General features: G+C 41.1%; 2 protein-coding genes across 7 annotated transcripts; one reads left to right on the forward strand and one right to left on the reverse strand.

The window, feature by feature from the left end:
- Positions 1-253: 253 nt before the first annotated feature.
- Positions 254-5,292, reverse strand: znf131 (zinc finger protein 131). Of its 3 annotated transcripts, none has more exons than XM_041043286.1 (9): positions 5,189-5,292; positions 3,892-4,039; positions 3,698-3,799; positions 2,991-3,135; positions 2,730-2,838; positions 2,380-2,571; positions 1,900-2,275; positions 1,619-1,749; positions 254-1,337 (listed from the first exon to the last, which is right to left on the reverse strand). In XM_041043286.1, the coding sequence occupies exons 2-9, from the start codon at positions 4,019-4,021 to the stop codon at positions 813-815; spliced, it is 1,710 nt and encodes a 569-aa protein (XP_040899220.1). In that variant the 5' UTR covers positions 4,022-4,039; positions 5,189-5,292; the 3' UTR covers positions 254-812. The 3 variants fall into 3 exon arrangements, with proteins under 3 accessions (XP_040899220.1, XP_040899221.1, XP_040899219.1); XM_041043287.1 differs by lacking the exon at positions 5,189-5,292 and adding an exon at positions 4,956-5,062 and having other exon boundaries at positions 2,407-2,571; XM_041043285.1 differs by lacking the exon at positions 5,189-5,292 and adding an exon at positions 4,956-5,062.
- A 3,037-nt stretch (positions 5,293-8,329) lies between these two features.
- On the forward strand, positions 8,330-12,173 carry LOC121184483 (selenoprotein P). 4 transcript variants are annotated; one of them, XM_041042162.1, is made up of 5 exons: positions 8,330-8,481; positions 9,107-9,337; positions 9,631-9,843; positions 9,994-10,111; positions 10,233-12,173. In XM_041042162.1, the coding sequence occupies exons 2-5, from the start codon at positions 9,135-9,137 to the stop codon at positions 10,947-10,949; spliced, it is 1,251 nt and encodes a 416-aa protein (XP_040898096.1). In that variant the 5' UTR covers positions 8,330-8,481; positions 9,107-9,134; the 3' UTR covers positions 10,950-12,173. The 4 variants fall into 4 exon arrangements, with proteins under 4 accessions (XP_040898096.1, XP_040898095.1, XP_040898097.1 ...); XM_041042161.1 differs by having other exon boundaries at positions 8,353-8,481; positions 9,104-9,337; XM_041042163.1 differs by having other exon boundaries at positions 8,353-8,481; positions 9,104-9,337; positions 10,233-10,820.
- The last annotated feature ends 3,653 nt before the right edge of the window (positions 12,174-15,826 follow it).

A 15,826-nucleotide genomic window follows, 5' to 3' on the forward strand; every position in this document is an offset into this window, starting at 1 on the left:
TAGTTGAGATGAGTAATATAATTACTTTCATGTCGCTGATGGATTCATCTGAAGGAAACTCAAAAATATGTAAAGCTAACAGGACCTTCAGAGTGGGGTGATAACTCTCTTCAAGTGAAGAAAGAAAAGCAAAATCTTTAAGTATAAAAATAAAAACAACAGCATTTCCAAATTTATCTGTCCCTCACTATGCTAGTTTTATGTTGACTTTAAGAACATCAAGACCTCAGTAGAGGGAAGCAAGACGTGCAGCCCCTTCTGGAAACCAATTTTATTCCATATCTGAGTTTTTCCTACAAAAACACCATAAGTCAGTATGAAAATATGCTTGAACAAAACTGCAGCATTAGCACTGAGGAAAGTCAGCACCATACAACAGCTGTTATATGAGCTGCAACGAGAAAATTTCATTCATTGTCAAATTGTCTTGGCGAGTGACCCAAATTAAAATAACAAAATATAAATCTGAGGTAAAATAAGGACTCAAGAAAAGCACATGAAAATGGACTGATGAAGCACTAACGAGTCATCAACAATATAGAATATGATGGCAAACAGCTTTAACATAAATACAAGACCATTAGCAGAAAGTCATATATCTCTGTCCATAACTCAGAGTTCAAAGAGTGATGTTGGCGAGAACGGAGTCATTCAACATGATGGCAGACAGCAGGACATATTCAGGTGATGTGCTGTAATCCCACATGCAGTGTGTTCTGTACGGAAACTAGGATGTCAGCTACAGGAAAATGTAGCCCTTCAGGACTGAAAGCACATCCTGCAGGTCATTTAAGACGGTCCTTTTCACATTCTCATACAACCACTGCTTGTTCTACTTCCTCAACGTTCACCATCTCCCCCTCCATCTCTACTTCCACCTGAGAGTTCACCACCTGCTGCCCGTCAACTTCAGTTGTGGTCACATGCACCACCTGGATCTGCACCCCCGCCTGCTTCAACCTCTCCATGTCCTCCTCACACATCTCCGCCACCCCCCCGTCCTCCACCACAACTGTTGCAGTCTCCTCCATCTCCATCACATCTACAGGCTCCACTGTGACATGTTCGACCTGAATTCCATCATCCAACAGGACCGTTTCAGTCCCCTCTATGCTCTGTGTTGCTATGGCGAGGGCGGCGGTGGCAGCAGAGTCAGTAATGACCAGTTCTTCGGTTGGCTTATCTTCGATGGAATGGACATCTTTGAGGTGAGCCTTTAAATCTTTAGGGTGGGTGAACCACATGTCACACATGGTGCAGTGGTTGGGCTTGACTCCAGTGTGGCTCACAAGGTGGTCTTTAAACTGGTCCCAGCTGTTGAACACACTGCTGCAGACCTGATGAAGGTGGTAGAGGAGAAAATAGAGGACCGCCACAATCTCAGAAACTGTATGACAGTACATCAGTACATACGGTATTAGAGCTTTTTCAGTACATTAGTCTGCACACTAAAGGAGGCATATATCAGGATTTCCGGATTCATGTCTTTCTGCATTAAGTGAATAAATACATTTACGTAAAGAGAGAAAAAAAATTGGAAAATCTTTTTTTTCTGCTGATTGCAGGCATTGGACTGGTAGAGCAGTGCTTGATGGCCTTAATTCTGAACAAACTGTACCTGGCATTCATAGAGTTTCTTGCGTCCTTTCTTGGCTCCGGCCCCATTCTGACAGGCTGCCATATGGCACTTCAGAGTGCTGTTCCTTGCAAAGCGCTCATGGCAATCTGGACACTCATAAGGTTTTTCACCTAACAATGGACACAAAAAGACAGACACATATCTCTAGACATGTAACAACAGGTCTGCAGCTCAAACATGATAAATTATGGTTAAGTACTTGGCTGTGTACTTTTCACATGAATAAAACAAGTTCAACCAGCTTTATTTGTCAATCTCACCTGTGTGCTTCCGCAAGTGCTCCTTAAAGTGACCGAAGTGGTCAAAGTGCTTCTTACAGTATTCACAAACGTGCACTTTCTTTTGGGGTTTCTGGTTGTGAGACAGCTCCTCTGCATCAAAATGAAATGTGCTTATGTGCTGCTTCAAGGCGCCCTCCCGCGTGTAGGCTTTACCACAGTGGTTGCACACATGCGGCTTTTCCAGAGAGCCCAGGTGTGTTTTCAGATGCTGTTTGAGGTGGTAGTACAATTTGAAGCTGCGGTCACACTTGTTGCAGCGGAACATGTTGTCCACTTGGGAAATCTGGACCTCTACAATCTCAACATTCTCCAGCACCTTGGAGGCAGACACTGTTTCCTCCTGATACACAACCTCCTGCCAAGCACACACACAGGAATAACAAGTGTTTGAAACTCAGCTTACTAACTAAAAAACCAGAGGAACACGAAACTCAGTTTTAAATGAAAAAGTGATAATACCTCTTCTATTCCTCCCTTCTTAATCACCTGTAGCGTAGGTTCCCCTTGCTGATATTTGCTAGTTATGTCAGCAAGAAGAGCCAAAGCAGAGTCATCTGAGGCCGCCTGAGCATTCTTTGCTGCATCGACCACCTCTTCCAAACCCGACTCCTCCACTTCAATGGCCCCTTCCCCTATCACCTCAATCTCCACCTGGAGAATATTAAAATTATTCAGTCCTGACAATTAAAGGTTATTTGTGTTCACTTCAAACATTAGCTTTAACACCAAGAATGAATTCTAGTGGTAGAAATATGCAGGCAGTCAGTGAAATTTCAACCAGTTGAAATGTCCATAGTAAACACACTGACCTGTTCCCCTTCCGCTGAGGGCAGGGTTTCTGTAATCACATTAGATGTTTCCGCAATCTTCCGCTTTTTACCTTTGCTCTTTGCCATCACTGAGGGATTCTCATTTATTCTACAAGACAAAATGAGCTCTTGTTGAGGGATAACTATGTTTGTACTTCAGAGACCTAAGGCAAACTTCTTTCCAGCTCATAAATCACTTCAACAGCACATTTGTAAATTACATCAATTATAGTCTGAGCGACAGGTGTATGAAAGTCTCACTTATTATTGAGCGCTTTGATGGCTTCCTGCATCTGGAGGTATTCAGCAGCCTTCCAGACATCATAGGCATCCTCTTCTCCAGCTACAGCTAGTGTAGCTGTGTAAGTGAACTCCATCAGCTGGCTAAAGGCTGTGTTGCTCACTCCTGTAGAATATGAAGGAAGCCTTGGTGAGTAAAAGCTGCCAGGAAAATATATGTCAAGCTGAAAAGTCTTGGTGGTACATGTTTGGAACATCAAACACATATTAAGTTTGTTGCTCAACAATAATTAGTAGACTGAAAATGTTATGTTATTCTAATATACAATACTGCATAGTAATTTTTATAACAGCCCTACAATATGTTTATATGTGAACATAAAGTATAGGCAAATAAGAAGATGCAGTATGGAAATGCCTAGGTCAGTTTGAGGTAATTTAGAAACAGTGCCACCATTACATAGTTTGTCCATCTGGGGGCACAAACCCCAAATATATGTTGCATGTTTACATTTCAAAAAGTTACTGTAATCAGATTTTTTAAACTCCCAAATATTGATATCGGTATTGGTCTCAAAAAGTGGATGTTGGAAAAAATCTGTTTTGGATAGTTAACTAAATAGCAACCCTGTTTTTATTTCCAGATAAGAGGTTTTAGTCTGCTTTTACTTTCTCTAGGGAGGCATCTGACTATTCCATTTCCAGAATTTAATTAAAACGCAGAATACCTTCTATCTCCACCAGTGGCTCCTGGGTAAAATCCTGGAAGAACTTGTGGAAAAACTGACTGCATGCAGCCAACACTGCTTTATGGGCTCTGAACTGGTGTCCTGGAAGGTACAATAAACATGGAAATGAGAATTGTTGCTTGGGAATTTCATTAAGACATCATAAAGATTACCTATAATGTATGTCTACTTACCGTCCACAATTAAAGTAATGTCTGTGAACTGGTCCAGCTGTCGTTGTTCATTAAGTTTGTCCATCATGACTTTGTAATGTGCTGGATACTCACTGCCTCGATCCAACACCACATCCACTTCAGCCGCCATTATTCACCTGATCCTTTTCTGCAGGGAACAGAGGAAAGTATATAAGTCAAAAATACAGCAAAAGACAATCAACATTCTTTTATAACAGTAGATGAAATTGTAAGTTAAAACCTACACACAACAGTCTGTCTGGATTTCATATTGACCACTATGACACAGTAAAAAGAGGACAACTGCTGCGTCTCCATACATTTCCCCTTCCCTTGCACAACCGTACATCACGTTTCCTACTCGCTCTGGTTTCACTGGTTTCAGTGAATGATTATAGTCAAAAACTTCACAGTGAATGAGTAGATTCAGAAGACCCCGTTGAGATATGCACTCGCTGTTAGCAACTGTGTTTAATGCTCCGCTAGCCATGCTTTCTGTGCGATAACTATATCACAAATTAAAGGGAACAGTATGAAGACAGCCACATATTATTAAATATTAAACGAATGTATCTGAAATACTGATCAATGCAACACAGAATTTGCAGTTGGAGCACAACCGGCAGAGCAGCATCTGTACAACGAAGGAAGACAGTGATTAGAGTTGGGTTGGAAGCAAAATAAGTTAAATTCCCTGAGGGTCAAAGCTGAAAATGTCTTTATGAGCCAACAACATTGTACAGAACGAGGAAGTCAAGGGAGGGCCCATGAGAACCACACCATTAGTAAGCCAGGTTAAACGTTACTCTTGTCAGAAACTGCAAAATGAAGTGTAGAAATAAAAAAATAATAAAACCCTGCTAAATTTTAATAGTGGGTCCTGACGAACCACTCGAGGAGCTAGGACTACAATTCTGCCCATGATCCGAAACATGGGGCTCTTTTAGGAAACAGCTTTGCTAGTTCGTATCGATGTTAGCATAACTAGCAAACACACGATGTCGCACAACAAAACAGGCCATTTCACAAACCCGATAAATCTATGCAACCAAAGCCAGACTTACCAGGAGTAGATATACTTATGTAATCGTTTCGATACTGAAAAACGTAGGGGATAAACATGGTATAACCCCAAAGTGTTACAGGTAACGGGCCTCTTAGCACGCTCGCCATTTCGGGTTTGACAATCAACATTACGTCATCAAACCGCGCATTAAAATACACTTTTCCCACACAGTTTTCCTAATTAAAACCACCTTGGGTCAAAGTGTGCGTTAAAAACCATCGGTATACATACCTCAAGTTTCGTTACGCTGGTTCAGAAAGTTGTTCTGCGATAATATTTCCCTCGACGCATGTACCGCTGTTCTAGACTCGTCGCTCGAAAAAGGGCGGTCGTTCAACCCCAAGGCCTCGAATTCCCAGAAACCCTTGCAAAGTCAAGGACGCCGAGCAGCGTTGCTTAGTGACAGCGTAGAGTGACAAGTTTTTACATGCTGTGGTCAGCTGCTGAATATCCGGCAAACTAGCACTTAACAGAAAAGGCTAAAAGTGCATTCAAATTTAATTGACATCACGTCATCTGCAACTATTTACTTTATAGTAATAACAATTATGTCTTTGCATTGTGTCCTTGCAGGGAATTTTGTGCCTTTGCAGTTGCAGTTGTGTCTCTTTGTAGTTGATTTGTGTCTCTGTATGGTTGTTTGACTGACTTTCCAAAAAAAAATGTTAACAGTCACATCAAACAGAAGCTCTGGTCCAAAGCTCCCCTGACGGTTTGGGGCCCTGGGCCCAGTGGCGGTTCTACATTGAATTACTCCCTGGGTGACACCCCTTCCCACTAATTCCATTAGAGTACTGGACCCCCCCATCCGTTCCGTTTGGGAGAAACCCAGAGTTGAACTGCACCCCCCTCCTCTTTCCCCTCCTCACACAGCTTCTGAGCACGGCACCTTCTCAGCAAGCAAGAGCACCTGCAGCTGGGGGCACCGATTTGCCAAATCCCCACACAGTAATATAAGATAAGCTAAGATAAGATAATACTTTATTGATCCCCGGAGGGAAATTTAGTTATTACAGCGGTATAATGTGATAATATGATAGATAATAGAAAACCGCTTAGCGGCGGAGATGATTTTGGTGGAACAAGTTTAACCTTTGCCTGTTCAATGCCCGCCGCCACTCCCCTCGGTCACGGTCTTGCTTTATACACACCACAGAATACCCAAAATGCCCGCCGCCACTCCCTCGAGTCAGGGTGCCGTTTCTACATGCATATGCTGGTGGTGCATGCTGGGACATGGGGACGGCACCAATTTGCCAATTCCCCACACAGTAATATGATAGATAATAGAAAACAGCTTAGCGGCACAGATGATTTTGTTTTTCACATGGTTGTGCCGCCCCCCATGTGATGCCGCCCCGGGTGGCTGTCCGGTTCACCTGCGCCAAAAACTGCCACTGCCTGGGCCTGTGCTCACTTGGCCCATTCCATAATCCCTCCACAACTGAGATCTTTATCTACCAATACCTGTTACTAAATACAAGATGTTTCAAGAAAAAGTCCTAGATTCATAATATGAAGAGGCAGAGTTGTGTTCCATTCACAAATGATCATAATTAAATATATGAATATTTAGATAAAAACAAATATATGCCTCGACCATATTTAAACAAGGTTCAAAGTCTGATGAGTTAAGAAGTTAGAACTTTATTTATCCTGAAGGAAACTTTTGTGTCAAAGTTTCTCACTATACAAGAACACAGATCCATATCAAGAGCCTAAAATATATATTTGCATGTAGAATACAGGAAGGTGCAAAGTACAAATGACTGTAAAACAAATCCATTAGAGTGAAGGTACTGGTTTTAATAATAATTTTAAAACAAATAGCCGTACAAACAAATCTATGTATATATGCTACAGATTAAACCACTCCTATTAATAACAGAAATAGCTTGGATGAAAAAAATGTATGGACTGTATTAAGGGTACGTCATATTGTAAGTAGGAGACATGATTAAACAAAATGTTAAAAACTATGGCGTGAGCTTAAGGTATAATCTTTGTTAGTGTCCAGTGCCAGTAGTTGCACCACACCAAGGTTTATAGGTAGCCCATCTGTATCACCTTTTAATGTTAATTATATGGTGTGGTTGGTATGGCTTGCTGTGGCTTAATATTATCACTTCGGATCCTTTGAAATTGACTGATACAGTTCATTCAGGTCAGTGTGTCTTCTTAAGGAGTACATGCCACATTGCCAGACACTGTAAATGAGTAACCCTGGGTCATAGTCCTGGCAGGACATTCTAAGTCACATGTCATTTTCTGTTGTGTCAGCTGACCACTACACAAAAATCACACCTCACTGTACTTACCAGATGGTGTTCATAGACACTTCATTTACTCATTTACTCTGACACTGATACATGTTTTCTGCTGCAACTGTTACTTATCTGTGCCCTGGTGAAGCTTTAGTTATAATTTAATTCCTACCCGAGGGATTATTTACAGTGCTTCCTCCATGTTGTTATTTTCACTGTATTCTTAATGGTATAAACTATGTGTTTAAAGGTATTTTAATTTCTTGGTAAGCCACCACGTCACTTACATTTGCTGGCCTAGTTAAATCTCTACTGACCTTTGACCCGAGTAATTTGAAGACAGTACTCTGAACTGCATGACCTATATCTACAGACAGACAATCTGCCTAGCTGGTTGGACTTTGAGGCTGTTTACAGCTTTTTTTATATATCTAAATGTTTGATTAGATTACCACCTCTTTAATGCAGTGTTACTTAACAGCTGACTCCTCACCTATAACTGCTTAACTACAAGGAAAAAAATGTCTTTCCAGAGTAATTTGGTAAAGTGCCTAGAGCTTTCAGTTAGTTTCAGCAGCTAAGAGATTTTAAAGGACACTTTTCTCTTGTAGCTACTGTTTTTTTCTGGTTCTTCTTCCTTCCTAAAGTCTCCTTCCAAATATTTTCTTGGTTTTTCTGCCTGTGTTTGTAAAACTGCGGGATACATTCTCGGGAGTTATGCCACTTGTGCATATTGAATGTATCCTGTCTAGCTGTGTTTGTGTGGACCTTGCAGAAACATGCTGGACACCAACCAGAGTCCCACCCCCTGTCCTTTTTCATTTCCTTTCTCTCTGTGCTGAAAGTAAACAACAGAGTTGCACAATGTTCCTCTGTGTTCTTGGAAATTCGTTATACACTTCTATAATATATATTGCACAATGTAAAAGTATTCCATTTATGAGATAAATACATGCACTATCTGCAAGGCTAACAAATCTTAAACCATAATAAAGAGGTAACTTTTTCTCCCCACACTATTCTCCTGAAGAACTTTGTCAAACAGCCTGTTGCTATCAAACATGTTCCACCACAAAAGTTGCTAACTGGAGAAAAGTGTAGGCATCAGCACACAGCTGTGACTGAACTTTGTCCTCCTTCCAGATAGCAAAACAACAGGCAGAGTATAAAAGGGGGGAGCAGTGGGGGAAGAGACTTGTTTTTCAAGGAGTTGCAGCAAAGAAGAACTGAGCAGAGGGAAGGAAACTTTCAAACCAAAGGGTAAGTGACACAGTCCATTACATTTGATCCAGTTACTTAAAATGTAGCAAATACCCAAAAAGGAAAGTATATTTGTTGTTATACACTTCAACAGCTGCAGTAAATAAATGGATAAATACTTAGACACAGGACCTAAGTGTATTTCGCAATGCAGTACATTTGAACTTGTCATGCACGCAAAACTTTTTATTGTGCATACAGTGTATCAATACCACTTCAACCAGCCTCTGAACAATTTTCTGCATTATTTACCCTGACATGCATCTGGTAATATTGTATATTGCAGAAATTTGAGGCTTTTTGCTTTCAATGTTTGAGCACATTTGCTGTTGAACTATGTTCTGTTTCTTTGTGTTTAGTGTGTGTATCACTGAGCTTAGGTTTGTATAAAAATAGCATTAGCAGAGATTTGGTAACATGAAATAATCGCTACACTTTGGGAGGATACCTAGGACAATCTAGAGAAAATAAAAATGATAACCCCATTTCGATCTTTTGTACCATGCTACCACTTTTGTTGGTTAATTTTAACAACCAAATTGTTATCTAATTTGTCTTTCTCCCCCCCTTCCCCAACTGCTTCCTCCCTCTCCACCACTATCCCTTTCTTTTCTGTACTCAGCAGATTGGGGCAGTGAGGAGGCACCACAGGGATGTGGGCGTGCCTCAGCCTGCTCCTCACTCTCTGCCTGCTCCATGGGGGCGGGGCAGAGAGTGAGGGGGGTGGGCCAGGGTGTCAGCTGCCAGCAGCCTGGTCGATAGGGGAGGTGGAGCCAATGAAAGGTGCCACGGGTCACGTGACAGTGGTGGCACTTTTACAGGCCAGCTGACTGTTCTGCTTGGTGCAGGCTTCCAGGTATGTGCCCATCATGCATTAGCCAATGTCTACCTTGACCTCTTGTCCTGCGCTTTTGTCCATTCAAGAAAAAGCATGACATCCTCACTGCTTGGTTTGTCAGGAAGTGTTACAGAAATAGCATTAGATAACAATGTCAGGTCAATTTAATGGCCCATTCTGTAAGGCCTGCCAATTTGACAGCAAGGTATTGCAAACTCAGCAAGCAAACTACCCAGGAAAGCTTTATTAACAACTTTGTTACTTGGTAACTGATTTTTTTTTTTGGTATCTTATTGTTCTTCTTTGAGCAGAATGGATGGCCTGCGCCAGAAGCTGGAGGATCAGGGTTTGAAGGATGTGATCTACATGGTCATTAACCACCAGGGGGAGCAATCACAGCGCCTGCACACCATGCTGAAACAAAGGCTGTCAGAGAACATCACACTGTACAAACAGGATGAGCAACAGCCTGATGTCTGGCAGACACTGAACGGAGAGAAAGATGATTTTCTCATTTATGACAGGTTTGTTGCCTGTGTTGTAATTCCTTCACATTTCTCCCTGAATATAAAATTTACAAATAAATTTGATTAATTTGATAAAGATTTATTTTGACCATTATAGTTGCCATACATAGTTACCTTCACCATGCTCCTCTGTCCCTTTTCCATCAGGTGTGGCCGTCTCACTCGCCACATTTCACTCCCATACTCTATCATTGGACAAGGTCATATTGAGGGTGCGATCAAAGATACCTACTGCAAACGCATATGTGGGGACTGCACACATGAGGTATAGCCCACACATTAGTCCTCCGATAATGTGTTTGTAACAAATTTAGTCAAAAATAAACCCATACACTAAATTATCTTTTGGCTCTGTTTATATTTATCCTCTCCTGATCTTTCCACAGAGCACTGAGACCCCAGAGGAATGCAAAGGTAAAGCAGATGCACAGCCTGACGCAGATGGTACCCCAGCTGTAGAGGAAGGCACTGGACATGATCAGGGGCATGGTCACCATCATGGACATCACCACGGTCATGGCCATGGCCACCATGGGGATAATCATGATTTTCACCCCCGTGGCTCTGGCCATGGCCATGATCACAATCATGGCCAACATCATAGAGATCATGATGGCACTGGCCATGGCCATGACCATGGACACAGTCAAAGTCAGCAAATTCTTAGACCACACGGGCATGGACATGATGGTGGGGTGTCTCAAAGGCAACAACATGCAGATGTAGGCCAGACGCAGCAAGCAGTGCACATGCACCAGATGTCACAGGAGGCCCATGGAGGCCCTGTGAGGCCTTGAGTACAAGAGAGGGTGAGGTGAAAGTTAAAGCACAGCTGACAGTGGACAGCAGGCTCTGACAATGAAGCCTCTCCTAAGGTCAGCTGATGCTGACACTGACGCAGGCTGTTTGGCGATGCAAGGAGTGAGCAGCCGGTTGGTCTCTGACACTGTGATGAGGCGCTGCCCGCCTCCTGACAGTGACACGGACTGATAGGCAATGCAGCCAATAATGTTAGGGAAACCTGACAGTGACGCTCGTACCCTGCTAGCTGACAGCAGCCTCAGCCAGCACAATGAGCCTGACCCCCAGGTGTTGTGAGCTGAGGATGAGAGCAGCTGTAAGCTGGCTCTGATATCAGCCTCATTTTAACATCAGCCAGCAACACCAGGGCCAAGCGCTCTTTTTTACCAACAAGTATTACCCTGGGAAAGGACAGGGCAGTCCCTGACAGCATGGATGTGGGATAGATGAACAGGTGGAGTCCAACATTGCACTCATAAAGAAAATAAGGTAGATAATCACATCAACCAAAGCATGTATTGGTAACTTGTTAAATTTGACAACAGACATGCAAATAATTTGATTGTGCCTTAAAACATACATGCTGTCTTTCACCTGTCTCAGCATGTCTGTCAGTGGGTTGCTCTCATCCTTTCTCAGGAGTGTATAGGGTTGTCATGTTTATAAATTGCCTCCTCCATTTTGCTCTCTCCATCCTTTATGAAACCAGACGCAGAAACTACGCTCTAGTGGCGTCTGTATGAAGTCAGGCAGGAGAGAGGGGAGAGGGTAGTCTAGGAACATGATAAGCTTTTAAATTCAGTATGAGAGGATATTTCAGGAAACAAAAAATGTGATAGAATCAACAAATATTGCAAAAATGGAATAGAATAAGAGAAGATAACATTACAGCACATTAGAATCTGTGAATTAGGTAATCACCAAAAATCTTTGATGAAGTTAATAGTTAATGCTTCATTTTTGTTGGGGAAACCTGAAAGCACTGGCCCCATTACTGGGAAACAAAGTCCTAAAAACATGTAAAAGCACACCTAAGAAAGTTTGTACCAGTGATGTGTTTGTCCGTAGGGCATGCTATTGATCATTGTTCTTTAGCACATATAATAGCAGTAACTGCCATGAATCACTTTCTCTTTTTTTGTACTTGGTGATGAAGTCCACAAGCTTAAACATTTCTCAGGTGTAGCTTTTTCCACTTCCAACATGCACATTTTGAATGTTGAAGTATTTGGCATTCCTGTATTTTTTGTTTGCATTTACTAGATTTGCTATGTAGGCTGCAAATTGGACATTTATACAAGGCTTGTTTAAAAAAAAAAAATACATGGCTCTTTTGTTTAGAAAAAAGGCAGAGAGAAAACGAGAGTGAAGCAAAGAATAAGTGTTGGAAGACACTCTGTACTAAATGATGGTTTCTGTGGGAAGATAACAGTCACCCTGAAAACCTGATGCTTGCACAGAGAACTGTCTTGCTTTAAAGTTGTCACACATGGGAAATGAGAGTTGAATAAAGATGGTTGAGCTTCTTTTTTAGTTTGTTTGTGTGTGTGTGTTCTTGTCAAAGTTAAAATACAAACGTTGACTGTGAATACACATGTACATATATAGGCATACTGACTTTCAAATTTGCTGTGCAAGAAGAACTGTGGGGTCCACCATGGACTGTAGGGGGAGTGAATCCTGGTGGTATTTGGCAACTATCCTGCACGTGCCTGAGAAGTTGGACACATGTGACTTAAACAAAGCAGAGGGATCACATTACCCCCAATACTTGTACATTTATGATCTTCATACGCGCCCACAGCATGCCATCAAAGTCCAGTAACATAGACAAAGCAGTTCTTAAGTCTACATGTTCCTTATGGTGTTTTGTAGATAAAACAATTTTCCCTTAGAATATTTTGGAGAGAGTTTCTGTAAAGGGTGCATTGAAACTGTTTTGCTCATACTTAACAGCAGATGGCAGAAAAGCTCTTCACAACAAACCACCTCCACACTCTTAACAGATAACTTGTGAGTTTGCTGATAGAGCTTGTCCTCCTCACTGACCCCTTAAAGGCTTAGCACATTCTTTGACAACTCCACCCAAATGAGCTTTAAACAGAGTGCCTCTTCAGAATTACTGCAGCATTTTTCAAGAATCGTCCATATTAGCCTTCTGTCCCTATCGTCCTCTATCACACATGTACAAACATGTTCAGTTTCAAATCCAGAGGTTCAAACTAACCTAGTTTTACATGCACATAAGCAACACATGCTGGGAATCACATGCACATGCTGACTTGAAATAACAGAGTAGTGTTTATGGGATGGAAAAAAATAAGATAAGAGCTCTTATCATTTCTGAAAATTCTTTCACTTATGTGGAACTGTTTGAAATGAAAAATGTCCATCCTGTTTGGTCAGCTGTGGTTTTACATATTTTGGTTCCTCAACTATGAAGCTGGTTTGTGAGATATGTGCATACACATAATGTAGACCGATGATACACTTCTGGTTACAGCTATTTTTTTGGTACTTTTTGAGTATACTGATGACATACTGTAAAACAACATAAAACACAATATGAAAATAGCTTTTATTGTATTTAAGTAAAAACTGGCCATGGGTGCATATTTCACGAACTAATGTGCCATCAGCAAGAGGAGCATCTTGAGCTCATTTTCCGTGCTAACACTTACATAGTGATGTCAAAATCCAGCTCAAAACCTGTGAAATTGTCTTCAAGACTTAAAGCGTAACACCCTCTGCTCAGTGTAATGTATCTGAATTGCCTGTCAGACTCTGTGTCTGAAAAGGTCAACAAGCAACCGGAGGTAATAAATGAGGCCGAGGCGAACTGCTTGTGTGGGCGTAATTGGGCTGAAGATCCAATACAGGGGAACAGTGACTTATGGGTAATTACCTGCAATGTCCTGAGACGAAGAGCTGTGAGTGGCTGTCTCTCTGATTCAATCAGCCCCACACAGAGCAGTGCAGTACACAGCCTCTGTCTTAATTGTCCGATATGCTTTCCCCATGATGCACAACTGTTTCTGCAGCCGTTTCCTCTCCACTTACTCAAGGCAGTAAGAGCGAGAGAGAGAGAGAGAGAGAGAGAGAGAGAGAGAGAGAGAGAGAGAGAGAGAGAGAGAGAGAGAGAGAGAGAATCACACACTTGTGAACTCATTCGCACACACAAAGTGCCTCTGTGTTTCTCACAAACAAGCACACATTCTTCACCCTACAACCACCACACATAAATGCACACAATTCCTATTTTCTCCTCTCTCAGACACACATGCACACGCACACGCACACACACGCACACACACACACATACACATACACACACACACAAATCCATTTGCAATTGAACTCTCAGACCACAGTGGGTTGTACATTTTCTTCATCAAAATCCTTTTCTGTCACTGAGTGCTGATCCGAGCTGACCTTTACTGTGTAGTGAGTTGCTCGTGTACTTTTAACAACACAATTGGCAGTGAGTTAAGGTCTTGGTGACGGAGTTTGGCAAATTACATTTTGAACTGAATCCATGACAGAGTACTGTTCGGAGTTATAATCAGTAACATGATCTTGATAACCCACTGAAATCTAATTTGTTTAATTTACTGTTGCATTTCCAACACTAACATTAGAGTATTAGTTTAAAAAAGTAATGGGTCCAATTTGCTGTGTGCAAAGTGGAGTGTTCAGTGCTGAACAATCCAAAACGTTTTATTTTTGAAGACAACGTATGACAAAAAAAAAAAGCACAAGATGATTATGTTGCAGTATATACATTTATTGTGTAACTTGTTGACAGCTTATTGATCACACATACAACACCAGAAAGGCTCAACTGGTAAGAGAACAATATCAAATCATCAAAGATCAACACACTTCTTGGCCTTCAGTAAAACCACAGCCAACAGACAAGGACAATGGCTCCAAAGTTGGAGGGGGGGGGGGGGTTCTGAAAAGTCATATCAATGAATCGACCCAATGCAAACGGATAAACACTTGAGACTGTACTGCAGCTGTTTCCAATTCTGACACATAGAATATTTCCAGTTTTATGGGGCATATATTAGTCATGCTGCCCCATCCACTGCGGCCAGATTAGGTAGTGGGGTGATGTGGGGGTTCTGAGCAAACAAATAAATAACACATGGATAGAAATATAGATTGAAGCCACTGAACTTGGTTATATTGAAAAAAAAAAGGCTTTATACTGCAGTACTCAAATCAAGAATTAAACTTCTTCCCCAACAGGCTGAACAAAAGCAGAAGTTTCTTTGTCTGATAAGGAGTAAGAACTAGCACAAATTCCTGCACTCACAATTATTTCCAGGCTTAACAGAGCTACAAAAGCCACCCTTGAACTGACACAACCAAGAAGCTGGAGGCCAAAATGCATCTTTATAAAATACTTTCAAAATGCACCTTAATATTGAAATGCTGAAATCACATAGTGGGAGTATAAGAGTGTAGAGTTACAGTAGAACTATTTCACTCTGCATATATTTTGATATGACTTCATAAAAGACTATATCTATCTGCTCCATCTATCCATAAATCTTATAGCAAATATTAAATACTCCATTACAGTACATCATCCTATCAATCTGGTAGTGTAAAATATGTCCTATAAACATAAATGTTGTAGAACAAAACTGAAGCTTATTGATATTGAAGGTTCCTCATTGTCTGATTATTGTGATGAATAAAAAACATAATGCTGTTTCATAATAACAGGTAATTCATACATTTGATTTAGTCCGAGATACAAAATCTGAATACTATTTTATCAGATATACATCAGATACATCAGATATATGTGTACAAAGTGCTTGCTCTAAAGTGTCTGTAACATTTATAAGCTTGAAATAACATTGTAAAACTTTTACACATTAAGAACGAGCTCATTGTGAACTGGCAAAAAAAAAAGAAAAAAAAAAGAAATGCAGACACAATTTAGTAAACACCTGTACAAAAAAGCACCTCCCAGTTTGTCTTCCTTTTCCTCGCTGTAACCTTTAAAAAGCACGTTCAGTACTTTCAGAGAACTTTTTTTTTTTTAAACTTTTCCTCAGTATCATAATTGCATCTCATGTTCCAGTTTGCACACATTCACAATCACCACAGTACATCTGAAAAAACAAAAACAAAAACCTTAACAGTAATTCTTCCATTATCT

The sequence above is a fragment of the Toxotes jaculatrix genome, chromosome 7 (genome assembly GCF_017976425.1).
Source record: "Toxotes jaculatrix isolate fToxJac2 chromosome 7, fToxJac2.pri, whole genome shotgun sequence".
In the NCBI taxonomy this organism is placed as follows: Eukaryota; Metazoa; Chordata; class Actinopteri; family Toxotidae; genus Toxotes; species Toxotes jaculatrix.